General features: G+C 38.7%; 1 protein-coding gene across 6 annotated transcripts in view; it reads left to right on the forward strand.

Moving 5' to 3' along the window:
• The window catches only part of FXR1 (FMR1 autosomal homolog 1), a 66,009-nt gene that overhangs the window by 20,073 nt on the left and 25,553 nt on the right, over positions 1 to 20,383 (forward strand). For all 6 annotated transcript variants that reach the window (XM_016186090.2, XM_016186094.2, XM_016186102.2 and 3 more), the window contains exons 2-9: positions 5,983 to 6,035; positions 9,881 to 9,974; positions 12,061 to 12,132; positions 12,912 to 13,060; positions 13,283 to 13,376; positions 14,530 to 14,646; positions 16,015 to 16,185; positions 18,143 to 18,221. In XM_016186090.2, coding sequence (XP_016041576.1) covers positions 5,983 to 6,035; positions 9,881 to 9,974; positions 12,061 to 12,132; positions 12,912 to 13,060; positions 13,283 to 13,376; positions 14,530 to 14,646; positions 16,015 to 16,185; positions 18,143 to 18,221 — 829 coding nt within the window. The remainder of the gene's footprint in view (positions 1 to 5,982; positions 6,036 to 9,880; positions 9,975 to 12,060; positions 12,133 to 12,911; positions 13,061 to 13,282; positions 13,377 to 14,529; positions 14,647 to 16,014; positions 16,186 to 18,142; positions 18,222 to 20,383) is intronic.

Consider the following 20,383-nt stretch of genomic DNA (forward strand, 5'->3'; position numbering starts at 1 on the left):
CCTTAGCATTTTAATGGTATCCTATCTAGCAGAATGTTGAAAAATTTTAGTGTTAAGTCTTAAGACTTCAGAATGTGATGTAGCCACATGTTACAGTGTGCCCGGTCCCGGGTTCAAGCCCCCTACCACCCCCCACCTGCGGGGGGAAAGCTTCACAAGTGGTGAAGCAGGGCTACAGGTGTCTTCTCTGTCTCTCTCACTCTCTATCACCTCCTTCCCTCTTATTTTCTGGCTGTCACTATCCAATAAAGATAATGGGAAAATTAAAAAAAAAAAAAGAATGTGATGTAGTTTACGTTTTCCTAATTTTAAAATTTACATCCATTACCTGAATTTTAAGTTTCTGTACTTTAGTTTTGTTGAAGATGCTTTTAGAATTCCCTCCCTCTCTCCCTTCCTTCCTTCCTCTTCCTCCCTTCCTTTCTCTTTCTGTCTGTCTGTCTTTCTTTCTCTCTTTCTCTCTCTCTTTCTGATTTTATTTATTGAGACAGGAGGAGAGAGAGAAAGAACCAAACATCACTCTGAATTCAGGACCTCCTACCTGAGAGCCTGCTGCTTTATCCATGGTGCCATCGCAGGATTGTGTTTCTTGGTTGCTGCTAGTAGACTTATTTTTTTTGTCTGTTTCTCAGCTGCTTAGAAACCAGTAATAAACATGTGGGAAGTCAATTGGCTATTGGTTATTTCTCCACTTCACTGAATCTGAATTAAAATACTTTAAGATAAATTGCTTTTGAAAAATCTCTCATAGTGCTTCCACATCGTAGGGATTCTTGCTTATTCTGCTTTCCCCAATTTACAGGTATTTTTGTGGCATTTTTAGTTTTTTATGCATAATCCCCTGTTGGAATGATACTGCGTTCCACATGTCATGATCACACGTCAGTTGTTATACTGCTTTGGTACATTTAAATTATAGTTAAGATCTTAGAGTGTAAGTATCTTTGAACAAATTGAGGTGGCATTTTAAAACAATGGCTTTGGAATCTTCTAAAATTTTATATGTTTGAGGAAAAATAAGATATGTGAAGGTTTTCTTCTGAGAAATAAAAGAAGGCTTCCTGATCCAGATGAATGTGAAAAGGTAGAAAATGAGAAAAATCCCCAAAGGTTGGGTTAACACCCAGAAGACGGTCATGGACCTCCTTCCCCCTTATTCATGTGCAGATAAGCGTGGCCTTCACTGTTGGTGTGTTCTTTCAGATATTTTGGCAAAGACTCAGGCTTGCAATTTTCTATATTTTGGCAAAGACTCAGGCTTGCAATTTCCTATCTCTTTAACATATTAATAAAGAAATTTCATATTATTCAGGTGACCCAGGAAGTTCCCTTATACATTCATATGGATCAAGACTTTATTTCTCAGGGGAAAACCTTCCACATGATGTATATACTTTTTTTTGGGGGGGTGACCTTTGCACATGTAATTTCACCATTATGGGCCATTTTTTTTTTATTCATTGGAGACACACCACATCCCAGTGCCATGGCACTCCCCATGTGCTGGGGCTTGCAGTTGGCCCTTGCATGTGGCAAGGAATGTACCCTATCTGGTGAGCTCTTTCTCTGGTCTCAAAGTATCTTGAAAATTGTTGGTCATTTCTACTAAATGGACACAGATATCTTTAGATTTGGGGATTACTTGCTTCCTAGAGTCCAAAGACACACTAAGGACTGTTCGTTCATCCCTTAATTCTCATACCTGACGATATTTGCAGTGAGCAGGTGTCTGGAGCTATTTTTTTTTTCCCCTCTAGGGTTAGTGCTGGGGCTCGGTGCTTGCACTACGAATCCACTGCTCCTAGAGGCCATCTTTCCTATTTTGTTGCCATTGTTGTTACCCTTACTGTTGTCATAATCATTATTGTTGTTATTGCTATTATTGCTGGATAGGACAGAGAGAAGTTGAGAGAGGAGGGAAGACAGAAAGGGGGAGAGAAAGAATGACACCTGCAGACCTGCTTCACTACTTGTGAGGCGACCACACACACACACACACACACACACACACACACACCCGTGCAGGTGGGGAGCCGGAGGCTCGAACTGGGACGAACACTCACCCTGCGCAGGTGGGAAGACACACACACACACACACACACACACACACACACACACACCCCACTGCGCAGGTGGGACGGACACACACACCCTGTGCAGGTGGGGAGAAAGACAGACAGACGCGTGCGCGCGCACACACACATATACACACACACACACATACACCCCACCCCACCGCGCAGGTGGGGAGCCAGAGACTCGAACTGGGATCCTTATGCGGGTCCTTGCGCTTTGCGCAATATTCACTTAACCTGCTGCACTACCACTACCACCACCACCACCTCCTCCCCCTTTTTTAAAGCAGTGTCAGGATCTTGTCTATGTGAGATTCAGCCACTCCCCAACTGAATTAGTTTTTTTAATTTGATAAGGAGTTGGGGGTGGGGCAGCACAGTGCATGATTTGTGGAGGTCACTCTAGTGTCTTTGGTGTTCTCACATGGTGTGGGGACTCAAACCTGGGATATTACATATGGTGATGTGAGTGGTCTGCCAGATAGGCTGTCTCCCAGAACTGTTGTGTTTTTACATTTTTTGAAAAATATTCAGAGGTAAAAACAGATTTTTAGATAGGAGAAAATTAAAGATTTATTTTTATGGAAGTGGTAGAGACCACAGAGTACACCACTGTGGAATATGTGGTCCAGTGGATTGAACCTGGGACCTTATTCTTACAAGTCCTGTATTCTATCTGTGGGACCACTTCCCCCACTGCAAAAGCTATTATAACAAAGTATAGGATTTCTTAATAGCTCTGATTTGAACTAATCCAGAAACAAAGATTGTTTGTAGAGTTTATAAACTCTGCATGCAAATTGGTAATGAAGGACTAGAAAATGGTAGTTGTAAACCAAAATGACTACCTTCTAATAGCAAATTATATTCTGCTTTCATGTTTATAAATTAGAAAACTCTGTGTCTGAAATATTCCTTACAGATAGCAAGGACGTAATACAAATTTGGTAACAAAATACCTATGACAATGCTGTTCAAAATGATTGATTGCTGGGAGTGAATGTCCAAATGGACTACTGGAAAGAGAGGAACTGGCCAGGACGTCTATAGGCTGGTTAGATAATCAGCTTGAACTGGAATGACAGCTCTAAATTTTTAGGTTTGGGAGCAAATAGAGGAATAAAATATGTCTCCAGAACTTCTCAGCATGAACTACGACTGTTTGGAAACAGGAAGGTTTGGTATCCTGAGTTGTAAAACTCATAAGGACATTTGCATTGAAATACTTCTGTAACACACAAATCACACCAACAGTAAATAGTTGGAACTAGAGAGAGAACCGTGCAGATTACACACTAGTAACAGTGGTGTAGAAAATGTGGGCGGAGAGCACAGAGACTTGGGATTTAAATCACCTGCCTTTTGTAGTTTGCAGTCCTACACCTTTAAGTAAAGTGAGGAATGTATTTTCAGGCTCATCGAGCATCCTGTCCTCTAACATGTTCTATCTTCAAATCCAAAGATTTATATGGTGCTAACTAGTTTTTTTTAAAAAATATTTTCTGTTAATTTTTAGAATAATATCTGCCACACAGCAAAGATTCCCCCCCCACCCCAATTTTTAGAATAATATCTGCCACACAGCAAAGATTCCCCCCCACCCCCGTAACCAGAGCACTGATCTGCTCTAGTTTATGGTGGTGCAGGGGATTGAACCTGGGACTTTGGAGTCTCAGGCATGAGAGTCTCTTTGCATAACCATTATGCTATCTATCCCTGCCCCACAGCAAACATTTAAGTACTGGTAATACTTTGTTGCTTTTTAAAGTTACTGTTAACTCTTCTATTTGCTTTGTAAATTGTCCAGTTTTGTTAGAATGTCTTTTGTTCTTATTTTTAATCTTGTAGGTTGGTGGTTAAAATTCCTGTTGGATTATTTCAATAGATTTTTGTGATAGAAATATTTATATTTATATGAGAATGCTACTTTTCTGTTACATTTTTTAAACCAGGTACTGAAAATTTATATTTATAAAGCCAAATTGTAATGCATGGAATGGGATGTAGTGAAATGCAGGTATAAAGCATGTACTAAGTACATAGTGCATCATATGTGTAGAGTGGAGAACTGAGAATTTCTGATTGACAGTATTAAAATGTCACTGAATGTCAATTATAATTATATACAAATAGCAAGGATTGCTTGCTTCAGGTCATGGTGAAGCAAATTAAAACAAGTTACTCTACACTTTACTCATACTTATTCTTGAATATGTCTTGTCTGTTGTTCCACCAGGGTTATCACTGGGGCTCTGTACCTGCATGACTCCTGTCCTCGGTGACCATTTTTTTCCTCCTTTCTTTCTTTCTTTCTTTCTTTTTTTTTTTGTCTCCAGGGTTATTGCTGGGGCTCGGTGCCTGCACCATGAATCTACTGCTTCTGGAGGCTTATTTTTTTTCCCCTTTTGTTGCCCTTGTTGTTGTAGCCTTGTTATGGTTATTGTTTTTGTTGTTGATGCCATTGTTGGACAGGACAGAGAGAAATCTTGAGAGGAGAGGAGACAGGGGGAGAGAAAGACACCTGCAGACCTACTTCACCACCTGTGAAGCGACCCCCCCTGCAGGAGAGGAGCTGAGGGCTCAAACCGGGATCTTTACACCGGTCCTTGTGCTTTGCCCCATGTGCACTCAATCCGCTGCACTACCACCTGACCCCCTTCTTTCTTTTTTGTTTTTTTGTAAATAGAGGGTGAGAGATGGATAGAGATAAACACCTGCAACGCTGCTCCACCACTTGTGAAGTTTCCCATGGCAGGTGGTGAGAAGGAGTTTGAACTTTCAGTCTTTACGCATAACATGGGCCATCTACTGGGCATGCCACCACCCAGAATAATAGCAATCCAATCATAAGGTTTCTTTGAGCTGTATTAACTAGTTAAAAATGGATTGATTTTGAAATTAATTTTAAGTGACCACTGGTTCTTATTGACTTGTGTTCATGTCAAAGTAATTTGGAGACACACTACTCAATGTAGCCCCCCCCCGCCCTTTAAGCAAAGGAGAAACTGGTTGGGAAAATTTGGTTAGATTAATTGCAAGGCTAGTATTCAAAATGTAGTTAGGCCATTCACTAAAATTGACCTATAAATTAATGTTTATAGCTAATGATTAGAATAAAATGAGTTCTCTCTGTCACGTACTATGGTTAACATTGATTCCATAGTATAATAATTCCATTAAGTGTGATAATGTAATGAGCTCTGTTAGGTAGAAACTATGCTCAAGTATGTGTGAATGATAGAGCCTGGGTGGGAATCTTGGCAGCATAACTTACAACCTGAATTCCTAGACCGAGTACTAAATAAATTATGCCTCACTCAGTTTGAACATCAGCTAATACATGTGATGTTCCAGGATGTACATTTATTTATTTATTTATTTATTTATTTATTTTTAATATTTTATTTATTCCCTTTTGTTGCCCTTGTTGTTTTATTGTTGTAGTTATTATTGTTGTCGTAGTTGTTGGATAGGACAGAGAGAAATGGAGAGAGGTGGGGAAGACAGAGAGGGGGAGAGAAAGATAGACACCTGCAGACCTGCTTCACTGCCTGTGAAGCAACTCCCCTGCAGGTGGGGAGTCAGGGTTCGAACCGGGATCCTCATGCCGGTCCTTGTGCTTTGCGCCACCTGTGCTTAACCTGCTGTGCTACAGCCTGACTCCTGTACATTTATTTTTTAAATGTGAGTTTAGATGATATGAAAAACTAAGATTCAGACTAACTAGATAACTTGGACATCCAAAGTCTTGAGTCTCAAGTGAGGGAAATTAAGTGCAGATTTACCTAGTTCTGAGTTCTCTGCTCTTTTTAGTGTTGCATATTGTCTTCTTCTCTTTTAGAATTAATGTGACATTTAATTGAATACTGATGTGCTTTTCTTTTTCTTTCTTTTTTTTTTTTTGCAGGGGTTTATTAAAGATGTTCATGAAGACTCCCTGACGGTTGTTTTTGAAAACAAGTAAGTTATGTGTTTTATCAGTTGAGCTCTTCATTCTAAATATTGGTAGGTGCCACACTCCATGCTTGTGGATGTGCTTTCTATTGCTAGTGGAAAATCATTTATATCCTTTTCTCTGGTTATTTTTGGTCATAATTAAAATCATTATTTAATAGTGGCTTACTGGTTAGTTGCAGGGATATAATTACATACCTTACTCCCTAAACCCCGGAGTTCTTTACCTTCCCTACCCCAAACACACACACTTTTTCCCAGCACTTCTTAATAGTCTTTTTCTGTTCAAAACATGTGAAGCTTGGGGAAGATAACATAAGGGTTATGTAAAAAGACTTTCATGCCTGAGGCTCCAAAGTCCCAGGTTCAGTCCTGAACATCATCATAAGCGAGGGGTAAATTAACAAAACAGGTGGGGGTCGTGGTGGCACAGCGGGTTAAGCACAAGGATCCTGCTTTGAGCCCCCGGCTCCCCATCTGCAGGGGAGTCGCTTCACAGGTGGTGAGGCAGGTCTGCAGGTGTCTATCTTTCTCTCTCCTTCTCTGTCTTCTCCTCCTCTCTCCATTTCTCTCTGTTCTATCCAACAACAATGACAACAACAACTACTACAACAACAAAAATTAACAAAACAGGCAAAACATATGGACTTAAAACAGTAAGTAGATTTTATAAATGGGGTAAATTATAATGTGTTTTATTATTTTTTTAAATTGTTGATGGGTCAGTGAAGTAGCTCACTTGAATAGTGTGTGCTACTTTGCCATGTGCTTGACCCAAGTTTAGGCCCAGTTCCCACTGCATTGATGGAAACTTTGGAATGGCAGTCTTTCATCCTCTCTGCCTTCTATGTTTCTACCTGAAAAAGTCATTTTGGAGCAGTGAAGCCCTAGTGATATATAAAAAAGATTATTAACAAGAGATAAATGTTATCACACTAGTATATGTGGAGCAAGAGGTTGAACTTGAATCCCATGTCTTTGGTCACTGCATATGCCAGCAGCTCCACTTCCTGGGCTGTGAAGATCTTAATTTGTGAAGGTCCAGAATGTCGAAACTATGTTGTAGCAGGCCTTTCAGATGGCTACTGATAGGCAGGAAAAAGTGGGCTGCCTTCTTCTTCTAGCGTTTGCCCTTCTTCCGTAGCCAGTCAACAGCATCAGGTTGAGCCTGATGTAAAGTTTCAAGACCTCCTTTGAATCTGGAGAGGTGGCAGTCGTTGACTATGTGGGTCATAGTCTGTCTGGAGCCGCAGGGGCAGTTCGGGTCGTCTCTGGCTCCCCAGCGATGGAACATAGCGGCACACCGGCCATGGCCTGTTCGATAGCGATTGAGGAGGGCCCAATCATAACGTGCTAGGTCAAAGCCGGGTTGACGCTTGCAGGGGTCTGTGATGAGGTGTTTGTTCTTTACCTCAGCTGACTGCCAACTCTGTTTCCAAGAGACTGGAACAGAGAAGTTCATTGTAGGCGTAGGGGACCAGATTGGATGACGAGACATCAAGCGTTGGACAGGGTGGGCGAAGATATCCGCGTATATTGGCAGGTCCGGTCGAGCATAGACGTGGGAAATGAACTTAGATGATGCCGCATCCCGACGAATATCTGGCGGGGCGATGTTGCTAAGAACTGGCAGCCATAGAACCGGGGTGGAACGGATGGTTCCAGAAATTATCTTCATGGAGGAATATAATTTGGAATCGACCAAGTGGACATGGGGGCTACGGAACCATACTGGGGCACAGTATTCTGCAGTGGAATAGCATAATGCCAGAGATGATGATCGTAGTGTGGAAGCGCTCGCGCCCCATGAGGAGCTGGCCAGTCTTGCAATGATGTGATTCCTCGCGCCCACCTTTGCTGCAGTTTTTATGAGATGTTCGTGAAATGACAGGGTGCGATCGAGAGTAACGCCAAGATAGACTGGCTGGGCTTCATGCCGGATTCTCGTATCGCCAAGCTGCACATTAAGCTCACGCGAGGCCGAGGCATGGTGTAGATGGAAAACAGATGATACCGTTTTTGCAGTGCTAGGGATTAGTCACCATTTTTTACAGTAATCAGATATCAGAGACATGTCTTTCGTGTTTTGGGCTGCCTTTAAATGCTTGATTCCAATAAAATGTATTATCAGTCTATGGATGTACTGTGCTGAGTGCTAAGTAATGCTGAGAAAATTGAAAGCTAGCACACTGGGATTGCTTAGGAAGGGTTATAACAGCACTGTATATTGAACATCGGGTTTTCTTTTTTTTTTTTTTCCCCCTTCTTGACTGGGCAGCCACTTCTGAACAATTTCACCACTATTGGACTGACTTTCCCCCCCTTCACAACAGATTCAGAACTTCCCCTGCCACTGTTGCACTCTTAGTTGGTGTTGGGATTCAACTTTGTATGCTAAGATATGAGCTCTATTCAGTGATCTGTCCCCAGGTTTTGAACTTTCTGAAAAGATGCCTGCTTCAAAAATGTTTCATGTACAAACAAGTGTTGATATGACTCTGTCTTTGAACAGTTGTAATGGTGAAAACAAAGCTTCCAGAATTTTAAGAAGATGTATTCACTTTGTCACCTCAGCATATATATATATATATATATATATATACATATATTTATTGATTTAATTATGATCCACAGGTCCATTGAATAAAGAGGCACAATTCCCACCACCAGAGTTCTGCATCCCTTTCTTTCCATTGGAGGATCATTATGGGGTGCAGAAGGTTGAAAGTCTGGCTTCTGTAATTGTTTCTTCGCTGGACATGGGTGTTGGCAGGTTGATCCATACTCCCAGCCTGTTTCTGTCTTTCCCTAGTGGGGCAGGGTTCTGGAGAGCTGGGGTTCCAGGGTACATTGGTGAGGTCGTCTGCCCAGGGAAGTCAGGTTGGGGTTATAGTACCATCTGCATTGGTGAGGTTTTTCTTTTCCTTTGCCCTTTCAGCTCCTTCTTTGTTGGCTTATAGGCGAGTTATAATTTTCCGCTGTGGTTCCTCTTTGTCCCCTTCTCTATAGTTTACCTTCTATGGGCCTGAAAATCTTTTTACTGTTTAGAATTACCAGGATTCAAATCAGATTTTTTGGAGAGACTGTCTGGTTGCTGCCTCCAGGCCTCCATCTTGAGAGAGAGAGAGAGACACAAACACACATACCCCGTCACCTTGGTTTTTAAAGTACAACACAAAAAAATGCCAGTCAGGAAACAACTAAATCATTTTTAGTAATTCATTTTTGTTACAAAGCTTTTTTAGTTAATATTTTTCATCCTAGAAAACATTCTGAGAAAATTATTTTGTGATTCACTATTCAAAGTCATTAAATTTTATTTTACTTCTGTGGATGCAAACTAAAGAGAATCGCAGTTTCTATTGTTTTGTGATTTTCAAAATTTTGTTTCTTTTGACAGACTGTAGTTGTGAAAATATCTGAAATAACTTGATCCCACTGCTGCTTTGCCACAGAATAAATAGAGCATTTCAAATCCTAAATCATTATGTGTTTACTAGCTTATTTCACTTACAGAATAGTGTGTATAATGTAAGGATCAGTAATTTGGAAGGTACACCATCTGTAACATTTATAAATTTATCTAGCATCATGCCAGATCTATCAACTTTAGCAGACTATGTGTGTGTATGTGTGTAGGGGGTGGGGGGGTTGTTATTGATGAGGTTTGTGAGTTCTGTATGTATTTTGGTTATTAGCCCTTTGATGACAAAACAAATTTATGGAAAACTATAAATGATAAATTAATTCAAAATAAGCATTGATTTTTATTGAAGCATAATAGATTTTGATTTTCATATTAGAGACTTATTGGAATAAAATACATTAAAGTCTAATTTCAAATATTTCAGTTGGCAACCAGAACGCCAGGTTCCATTTAATGAAGTTAGGTTACCGCCACCACCTGATATAAAAAAAGAAATCAGTGAAGGAGATGAAGTAGAGGTATGTATTTATAAGTTTATTCTCTTGTGTCTATGTTTTGTTTGTTTTAAATAAATATTTTTGTAGGAAAATCTTAACTGGTGACAAGAAGATCAGAATTTTCTCTCAGTGAGGATCAGTGGAACTTTAAAATTATTAATGAAACCTACAGAGGTAAATGGGGGGTCCAGCATTTTAATTTTCAGTGAGAAATCCTCAAGCCAGTTCATAATGTTTTACTCTTATTTATTTATTTTAGCCAAGCTTAGCTAGGAAGCCACATTCCTAGATGATTATACTTTGAAAGTAGAAACAGAGCAGTTTTAGAGTATTAGAGGCACCCATGGTAGATCATAGGGAACACTCCATTATGTACCTTCACCTGAACTGCCTTTGTGAGCTAGAACTCGGAATGGGGTTCTTTCATTCTCATGACTTTTTTTTTTTTTTTTTTAAATTAACCTTTAGCAATACTATGGAAGTAGTTATATGATTTAGCGCTTGAGTCCGAAAGACCATGTCTATTACTATTAAAAATATTATAGAAGAATGAATGATTATTGGCAGCTTTAGTGGATACTTTAATAAGCAGTTAAATATAGCAAATACAGATTTCCCCTACACTGCTGAGTAAAGTTGTTTGTTACTTACTGCTCATTCATGCAATAGCCTGTGCCATGTAGCCTTTTCTAGTTCATCTTACACTTCGAGTCATCATCATATAATATTTTAAGACTATTTTGGAATTTCTGGTGGCTTCTTACACAATAATTTTACCATTTTAATATTTAATTTGACTAATTGAAATTTCTCTATTTTACCATGTTTCTCATCTTTGTAAAACTGCCTTTGGGGGGAGTCGGGTGGTTAAGCGCATGTGGCACAAAGTGCAAGGACTGGCGGAAGGATCTGGGATCAAGCCCGCGGCTCCCCATCTGCAGGGGAGATGCTTCACAGGCGGTGAAGCAGGTCTGCAGGTGTCATCTTTCTCTCCTCCTGTTTTCCTCTCCTCTCTCCATTTCTCTGTCCTATCTAAAGGGAAAAGTAAATATAAACAGATTTTTAAAAAAACTGCCTTTGGCATTTGCTCACTTACAAACATTTAGAAACAACACCAGATAGGTAGTTTTGGTCCATAAATATCATAAAAGATTAATACTAACACAACGCGCCTTTAGTAAAAGAAAATGGTCCTGATTCTTGTACCAAGATTTTGTATGAATCCTATTTGAATGATTAACTGGGTGAGAATACTCAGTTTTCCTTTTGTCTTTAGAAGTACTATTTTGTTTTGGAAATACTCATCTAGGAAGCCATTATCTAAAGATTAGAGGTTCTGTTTATAAGATCATTTTATACTCATTAGCATCTATAGTGCTATTATCTCTTACCAATCTTCTGATTTCTCTCTTTTTAAAAAAATATATATTTTAATTTAAAATTTTTAATTTTTGCCTTCAGGGTTATTGCTGCGACTTGGTGCCTTCACCAAGAATCCACTGCTCCTGTAGACCAGTTTTTCCCATTTTGTTGCCCTTGTTGTTGTTGCCATTGATGATGATGTTGGATAGGACAGAGAAAAATCGAGAGAGGAGGGAGACAGGGAGATAGACACCCGCAGACCTGCTTCACTGCTTGAAGCTACCCTGTGACCCCCCCCCCCCACACAGGTGGGGAGCTGGGACTCGAACTAGGATCCTTACACCAGTTCTTGTGCTTCATGCCACGTGCACTTAACCTGCTGCACTACCACCCAACCCCCTATATTTTTTTATTTTTAATCTGAGTAGCTTGTGGTGTGGGGTGACTGAACCTGGAACCTAAGGAGCCTTGAGCATGAAAATCGTTTGCATAACCATTATGCTATCTACCCCGCCCTCTGATTGCTTTTAATTCTGTAAGTTCTTTTTCTTTTTCTGCAATTATGGGTGGGTGGGGGGGATATTAAAATTTTCAGCAATAGTCAAAGATAAAAGCGGTGTCTCCAGTTGGTTTTTGTTTGTTTTTATGCTTGAGGTCAATGGGATTTAGCATTTCCAAGAGATCATTAATTACAGTTGAGATCTTATAGGCTAAATGACTAAAGACACTGTCTTCATTGTCTCAGGTATATTCAAGAGCAAATGATCAAGAACCTTGTGGATGGTGGTTGGCTAAAGTTCGGATGATGAAAGGAGAAGTGAGTTAATACTTAGTGATTTGTATTAAAAAAAAAGTTTTAATCTTTATTGTTTCTAAAAATCTACTTTAAAACTAGTTAATCAAGGGGACCAGGAGCCCACTTGTTAGAACAGACATGTTACCATTTGCAAGGACCCAAGTTCAAGTCCATGGTCCCCACCTGCAAGGGGGCAAACTTCATGAATAGTGAAACACTGTTGCAGGTGTCTTTCTTTTTCACCATTATCTCCCCCCCCCCCGTTTTTCTATCCAGTAAATAAATAGTTAATTACATTTCAAACATTGATCAGACTTGTAAATTTCTACTTGTGTCCTGAACTTGCAAATAACACTAGTACTCTTTTTTTTTAAAGTTTTTATTGGGGGATTAATGTTTTACATTCAACAGTAAATATAATAGTTTGTACTTGCATGACATTTCTCAGTTTTCCATATAACAATACAACCCCCACTAGGTCCTCTGTCATCCTTTTTGGAACTGTACTCCACTTTGGTGCAATACACTAACTCCAATTCAGGTTCTGATTGTGTTTTCTCTTCTGATTTTGTTGCAAGTATTCTTGAATGGTACTACCCAAGTACTTAAGTTCACCAAGATTCATGGTTCTAAGAATTTATAATCTAGTTTACGCAAATCTGATTGACTTTCTAAACTATGCTTATTAATATTTGTGCTACAGAGGGGAGGGCTATTGGCTAATGTGAGTAAATTATACATTCATTTTAAATTCATTATTTGCTCCAGTGGGATTTTTAAAGTATTTTGGTGTTTTCTAGTTTTATGTCATTGAGTATGCTGCGTGTGATGCCACTTACAATGAAATAGTCACATTTGAACGACTTCGGCCTGTCAATCAAAATAAAACTGTCAAAAAAAATACCTTCTTTAAATGCACTGTGGATGTTCCTGAGGATTTGAGAGAGGCGTAAGTAATCTTGTTTACTGTTCAACTGCTTTGTGAATTAGTAGGGTTTTTAGTGTCACAAAACTCCCCCCTATTACATCCAGTCAAAATTTCTGATCATAAAGAAGATCTTTTTAATATACAGGTTCTATTGGGTAGTGTTAATAGACAAAATATTGAGGTAGCATTAAAATTTGCCCTCTAATCTGTTTAGTTTTTATACATGAATTAATTTCTCTCTAGGTGTGCTAATGAAAATGCACATAAAGATTTCAAGAAAGCAGTAGGAGCATGCCGAATTTTTTACCATCCAGAAACCACACAACTAATGATATTGGTAAGATAAGTCCATATTTCAGTTTAGTTGGTGCATATTGACCATATTTTATAGCTATTTTAAAAGGTAAAATAACTTATTGAATGAGCTTATTAATACAGTGTTGTTGATATGCTTCTAATTCTGCTTCTAAAAACCCTTCTGTTTTATTTGGCTTAATCCCCCCCTGCTTAACACTGTATTTATTTACATAACCACTGTTAACTAAGCACCACCCTCCCTCCAGGGCATTGGTGGTTCAGTGGTAGAATTCTCGCCTGCTCCACCCCCTCTCCTTGTCGCACCCTGATTTTCACCAGTCACTTTTCTCTCCACCCTCTCTACATCACATACTGTTTACACCCTACTTGGCAAGTATATTAGTTTTAGTTTAGCTTAGGTTGGCTTAGATTGCGCTGCGTTCTGCATGAATAAAGAGGTACTGTGTACAACCCAGCCACAAGTCCCTGGTCGTCTGTCTCCACTGGCGAAGCTAGTCCGACACAGTGTAGGCAAAGTTTTAGCTTTTAAAAGTGTTAATATAGGGGGTCGGGCGGTAGTGCAGCGGGTTGAGTGCAGGTGGCGCAAAGCGCAAGGACTGGCGGCTCCTGGTTCGAGCCTCCAGCTCCCCACCTGCAGGGGAGTCGCTTCACAAGCAGTGAAGCAGGTCTGCAGGTGTCTTATCTTTCTCTCACCCTCTCTGTTTTCCCCTCCTCTCGGGTTTCTCTCTATCCTATTCCAACAACGACAATAGCAGTGACAACATTAATAACAACAATGATAAATGAGGGCAACAAAAGGGGAAAAAATCTCCAGGAGCAGTGCATTCGTGGTGTAGGCACCGAGCCCAGCTATAACCCTGGAGGCAAAAAAAAAAAGTGTTAATATATCTTCTGAAATAAGCAGGAAATATCTTAATGTGACATGCTTGACACCATGAATTTTAGTGTATGGGACCTTAGATTTTCCTCCCACCAGTCATAATAGCAGATATAACTGGTAGGAGAATCCAGAAAGGAAGTAAAGTTATTAGTGTGTACGGGGGTGTGTTATATTAGACAGGTGTAGTAGATAAGAATCAAAGGAGACCTATGTCCTCCTAGGAAGATTTTCTTAGGAAAGTCCTGTATTATCTCAAATGATTTTTGTGTGTGATTACCTTGTTTATTTACAGTCTGCCAGTGAAGCAACTGTGAAAAGAGTGAATATTTTAAGTGATATGCATTTGCGAAGTATTCGTACAAAGTTGATGCTTATGTCTAGAAATGAAGAGGCCACTAAGCATTTAGAAGTAAGTGGGCTTGTTCATGAAAGACTAATTACCTGTCCCATTTTATCTTACAAGTTTGTGTTCAGATTCCCTCACTCAGACTGCTTGACTACTAGGAAAGGCAACTTTCTTAATTTTGTGGCTAAATCTACATTCCTTTTATCTATGAAGATTTCATTTTTTTTTCTATTACTAATTTGTTTGCTAAGTAAATGCCTGTTGAGCTTTATTGTTTGAATTTATATGATAACTATAAATCCTCATACTATACATATAAGATATATGGAGTAGAATAGTATTGCTTGTTACTGGTGTTAACCTTTTTTTTTTTTTAATTACCCTGTACACTGTCAGTCATGGCACATTAACTGGTTTACTATAACAATATTGTTGATTGACCAATCTCCAAATATTTCAAAATAAATTTTCATTAAACAGTTCTTATTTCTTCTCCCCCTAAACCCTAGAAACTACCATTTTATTCTAGAGTAACCATGTAAGTGAATTCATACAGTATTAGTTTCTGCAGCTGGCTTTCCTTTCCGCTTCCCTCCCCTTTACTTGTTTAAAATGTATTTGTTACTATGAAAGATAGAGGGAAGATGAGGGGCCAGGCATTGGCATGCCTGGTTAAGTGCACACATTACAGTGCACAAGGACTCAGGTTCAAGCCCCTGGTCCCCAACTTGCAGGGGGAAAGTTTCACAAGTGGTGGAACAAGGCTGCAGGTGTCTCACTGTGTCTTTCCTTCTCTGTCTCCCCTTTCCCTCTGAATTTCTCTCTGTCATTATCCAATAATCAATAAATAAAAACTAAAGAGAGAGAAGATGAGTACCCACAGCAGAGTCTCACTCTGTCTGACTCAGGGGCTGAATTCATGGCCTCTCTCTCTGGAAAGCCCCAAGGCCTCTACACCACCTCCTACTCCCTGTGACTGACCTATTTCACTAAGTATGCTGTTCCTAATGTTTGTCCACATTGTATGTATCAGAATTTCATTTGTAGGACTGAATAGTACTGCATCAAATGTATCTTACCACTTTTTATTAATTCAGTTGTTTGTAATAGACATTTACATTACTCTCACTTTTTGACCATTACAAATAATACTACCAGTGTGGTGTAAAAAAAAAAAAAAAACTGTTAGGGGCCAGGCAGTGGCGTACCTGGTTAAGTGCACACATTATAGTCTTCAAGGACCCAGGTTCAAGCCCCTGCTCCCCACCTGCAGGATGAAAGCTTCACGAGTGGTGAAGCAGGACTGCATGTGTATCTTTCTCTTTCTCCCTCTGTCTCCCCCTTCCCTCTCATATTCTTTCTGTCTCTATCCAATAATAAAAGTATATATATGAAACATCTTTCGTAAAAAGTCTTAATTTATCTCTCTAGTGTACAAAACAACTTGCAGCAGCTTTTCACGAAGAATTTGTTGTGAGAGAAGATTTGATGGGCCTGGCGATAGGAACACATGGTAGTAACATACAGCAAGCCAGGAAAGTGCCTGGAGTTACAGCTATTGAGTTGGATGAAGACACTGGAACATTTAGAATCTATGGGGAGGTGAGCAGTTGTTTGTCCCCTACTTTGTCACTTTGCTGTGACATTGACTACTGCTTGATGACATTTTATCTGGAATTGCCGTTTTATAACACAACACTTCTATTAGCATAGGAATCATTCTCTCTGTGTGTGTGAAGATGTATTTATTCATGAATGTATACTGTTGAAATTTATTATCACTACCATCATCATCACTATTTTAACCAGAGCACTGCTCAGCTTAGGCTTATTAGTGGAGTTGGGCATTTGAATCTGGGGCCTTGGACACGAAAGTCTGTTGTATAACCACTGTGTATTTCCCTGCCCCTAATGTGTACTGTTTTTAGATGCTCCTCAACTGCTTCAGAATTCAGCTTAGTGTTTTGTACATTATAAATAATTTGTTTATTTTTGAGTGCTTACTATGTATCAGGCATTGAGAATAGTAAACAGAGAATATCTTTAATAGAACTTGGATTTTTACCACTTTAATTGTGATACTTACATGGAAAGGGAAATAGTCTGAAAAATAAGTAATTTATATATTTCATTGAAACCCTACTTTATATTATGTTAGATTCTGAGAATCTGTGTGATAATTTCAAGTTTAGCTTTACAAAAAGCTTGTGTCATTTAGTAAATCTAATAAGCCTGGCTGGGCAGTATAACGGTAATTAAGAAAAAAGGCCGAAGTCATACACTTAATGAATTAGAACTTCTTTCGACCAGTTTGAGTAGGCTTGGGACAAACTTTATGACTTCCTTTTGTAGTTTCCTTCTTGGTAAGCTGAGAGTTAACAGCAGTGTTTGCTTTACAGTTGATGAGGATTAATGGTTTTGATTATATACGGAATTATTTATAGTTCTGAAAAACAGGTATTAGCTAAGTTATCTGTTATTTAGAAGCATAAATTCCTGTTAAAGACCTGATGTATCATCTTTTCAGCTTTTATACAGTGTGCTTTTGCAAAGTAGAAACCTTTTATGATGTTAACAGTAGGTAGTTTTAAAATGCATCTTTACAAAACCAACATTTTCTTATTTTTTTAATTTATTGATTTTTGGGGAATTTTTAAAAATACTTATTCCCTTTTGTTGCCCTTGTTTTTATTGTTGTAGTTGTTGCTGTTGATGTCTTCATTGTTGGATAGGACAGAGAAACGGAGAGAGGAGGGGGAAGATAGGTGGAGAGAAAGACACCTGCAGACCTGCTTCACTGCCTGTGAAGCGACTCCCCTACAGGTGGGGAGCCAGGGGCTTGAACCAGGATCCTTACGCCGGTCCTTGCTCTTTGTGCTACTTGTGCTTAACCCACTGCACTACCGCCCGACTCCCTTTTGAATATTTTTTTTACCATAGCCCTACACAACTCTGGCTTATGGTGATGTGGGAGATTGATCCTGTGATGTTGAAGTCTCAGGCATGAAAGTTTTTTGCATAACCATTATGCTATCGCCCCCCCCTCCCCCATTATTGTCATTTTTAATATTGAGAATAAACAAAAAAAAAAAGACAAGCAATTTAAAAATTTTACTTGCACAACATGAAAGTTTAGGTATATGCATTTAGAATTGGGTTAAAATTTGGCAAACATACATAGCTTCAACTTTCTAGTAGATACTCTAATATTTGACATCAATAGTATTATTCTTGAGTCTTTTGTTTTATTTTTGGTATTTGAATTATAATGCCTAAAATGTTATTGTAATGGACTGATCAGAATTTTGCACTAAGTGGTCTGGAAGGTGGTACAGTGAATAAAGCATTGAATTCTATAGCATGAGTTCAGTCCCTGGCAGCACATGCACCAGAGTGTATGGTTCTTTAGCCCTCGCCTCTTCCTTTCTTACTAATAAATAAATAAAATCTTAAATAAAAAAGAGCAGTGAGACATAATTCAGATTTTCTCATGTTATTGAATTGGTTTGTGGATTTCTTCAGAGTTGTACTTACTGCTTTTTCCTTTCCCCCCATCTAGAGTGCTGATGCTGTAAAAAAGGCTAGAGGTTTCTTGGAATTTGTGGAAGATTTTATTCAGGTTCCTAGGAATCTGGTTGGTAGGTACTGAGTTCTATGCTAGTTGGTTACTCACCTAGGAATTAGACTTGTTTGTTATTTTACTTAGTGGAAAATGTGGATAGTAGCCATTTCTTTTTGTTAGTGATTTAAAACATTCTGTGTGACTTACATCTCAACGCTATATTCATAAGTTAAAATGTTTCTTCTGTACAGGGTAACCCAGCTGATAACTATGATTTTATAGCAGTTTGTCATTACAGTTTTTCTTAAGCCTTTTCCTCTCTTGGGCTCTTATTTCCCTTCTGTTAATAGCTTTTTATCATTCATCTGTCCATCAAAATTGTCATCGTACTTTTTGAGAAGGTGTTTGTGATAATTCTTTTCTTTTGTTTAGTGCAGAAGAAAAAAAATAACAGTGGATTTAAAAATAGGGTAATAAACTCCTACACAGTAGGCCCTGAATAAATAATAATTGGTTGTTGCAAAGGCATAGAATAAGGTAAGAAGTCATGGGCAGGAGAGAAGGATGGTGATGATGATATGAGGGGAGGTTTCACTATTAGGATTTTGATACCATTAACAAAAGCTATTTTATAAATGAGTTACAAATGGCAGTATTTTGAGTTAAAAGCTATAGTCAAATCAGTATTGTAGTTTTGGATTATTTACTTAGCTTTGTTTTTTTATACAGTGTGCCTCTTTTTAAGTGTTGACAAAATGGGAAGACTTGGTTCACATTTTAAATAATAAGTTATTTAAGATTTTTTAATGTAAAAATAATTATCAGTGTAAAATACTGAAATTTACAAGAGGGAAGTGAGTTCTTATTATCTTTGTGTCTCACTAGTTTTTTATTTCATTCAAATATTTTGAGTACACAGGCTTCATCAATGTATGTATCATCAAGTCTGATTTGCATTGAGAAATTGAATCGTTTCTGTTTGTGCAATTCTGGTATAAAAGCACTGACGAGAAAACTATGGGAAAAATCCATTATTTAAGAGGTGCTTTAACCTGTAATAAGCAGCATACTTTGGTACTGTAGTCTACAAAGCAAAAAGTGGACAGTTCCTGGTATTTGGTTATTATATGTAATAGGCTTTCTAAGTCTACCCAGACATTTTGGAGAGGTATAACATACTGCCATTTTTTGGTTTTTTTTTTTTTAATCAGTTTTTGGAAGCCACCGTTCACTGAATGCCAAACCACTGGAGAGATGTTTTAATAACTTTGTATAATTTAAATGCATAAAAAAATCAAGAGGCTGGGTGGTGGTGCACCTGGTTGGCACACATGCATGTCAACCATGTTTGAGCCCCTGGTCCCCACCTGCAGAGGGAAAGCTTTACAAGTGGTGAAGCAGTGCTGTAGGTGTCTCGTTGTATCTCTGTCTCCTACTACCTTCTCGATTTCTGGCTTTCTCTATTCAATAAATGAAGATAATTAAAAATTCACTTGTCATTCAGCATATATCATTGTTAAATACAAAGCTGCCCGTGATAATGAACCCCTTTAATTGGTGTTCCATTTTTGACACCTGTCAATACTAACATGGTGACTGCTGCTTTACAGAACTTAGTTTAACTTAGGTTTCTTTACCTGTAAGAATGATTTGGCTGAGTGTGTATGAGGGAATCAGAGTTCTTTCCAACATAACAGTCATACAGAAGATAACCAGAGTTTGTGATGGTGTCAGTTTTGTGTGATAATTCTATATAAAGGAATATATTTTTAATTCTCTAATTTTTCCCATTAACTCATGCAATGATGGTATATATGTCATGTGTCTTTTTTCCTTTGGTGGCTTGTGGTGTTTTTATACTTTTCAAGATGCACTACACTACTACACACTGATGAAATACTCAGGAGTAGTATACACATTTCAGTAATAATTAGTTTCCCTCCAAAACTTGTCATGAGTGGAACAGTCTTGAAAAACAACACATGCTTGGTTCCATGAAAGAGAGAAAGAGGACTGAGAAATAAAAGGGAATTGAGGATCACGAGTAGGTAAGTTTCAGGGAAGACTCCATTGAACAGTTGGCTCTCAGAGCTCTCGAACTGACTCTTCTGCTGTTCTCAAACCAAAAGAAAACTTAAGTGAACATTGATTTGAAATGAGTTGAAACCTTTCAGTCCCTGGAAGCCTTTCATAGTCACTTTTCTGCTCTGCTCCTTTGAAATTTTATGCTCAGCACTC

This window comes from Erinaceus europaeus, chromosome 14 (assembly GCF_950295315.1).
Source record: "Erinaceus europaeus chromosome 14, mEriEur2.1, whole genome shotgun sequence".
Classification (NCBI taxonomy): Eukaryota; Metazoa; Chordata; class Mammalia; order Eulipotyphla; family Erinaceidae; genus Erinaceus; species Erinaceus europaeus.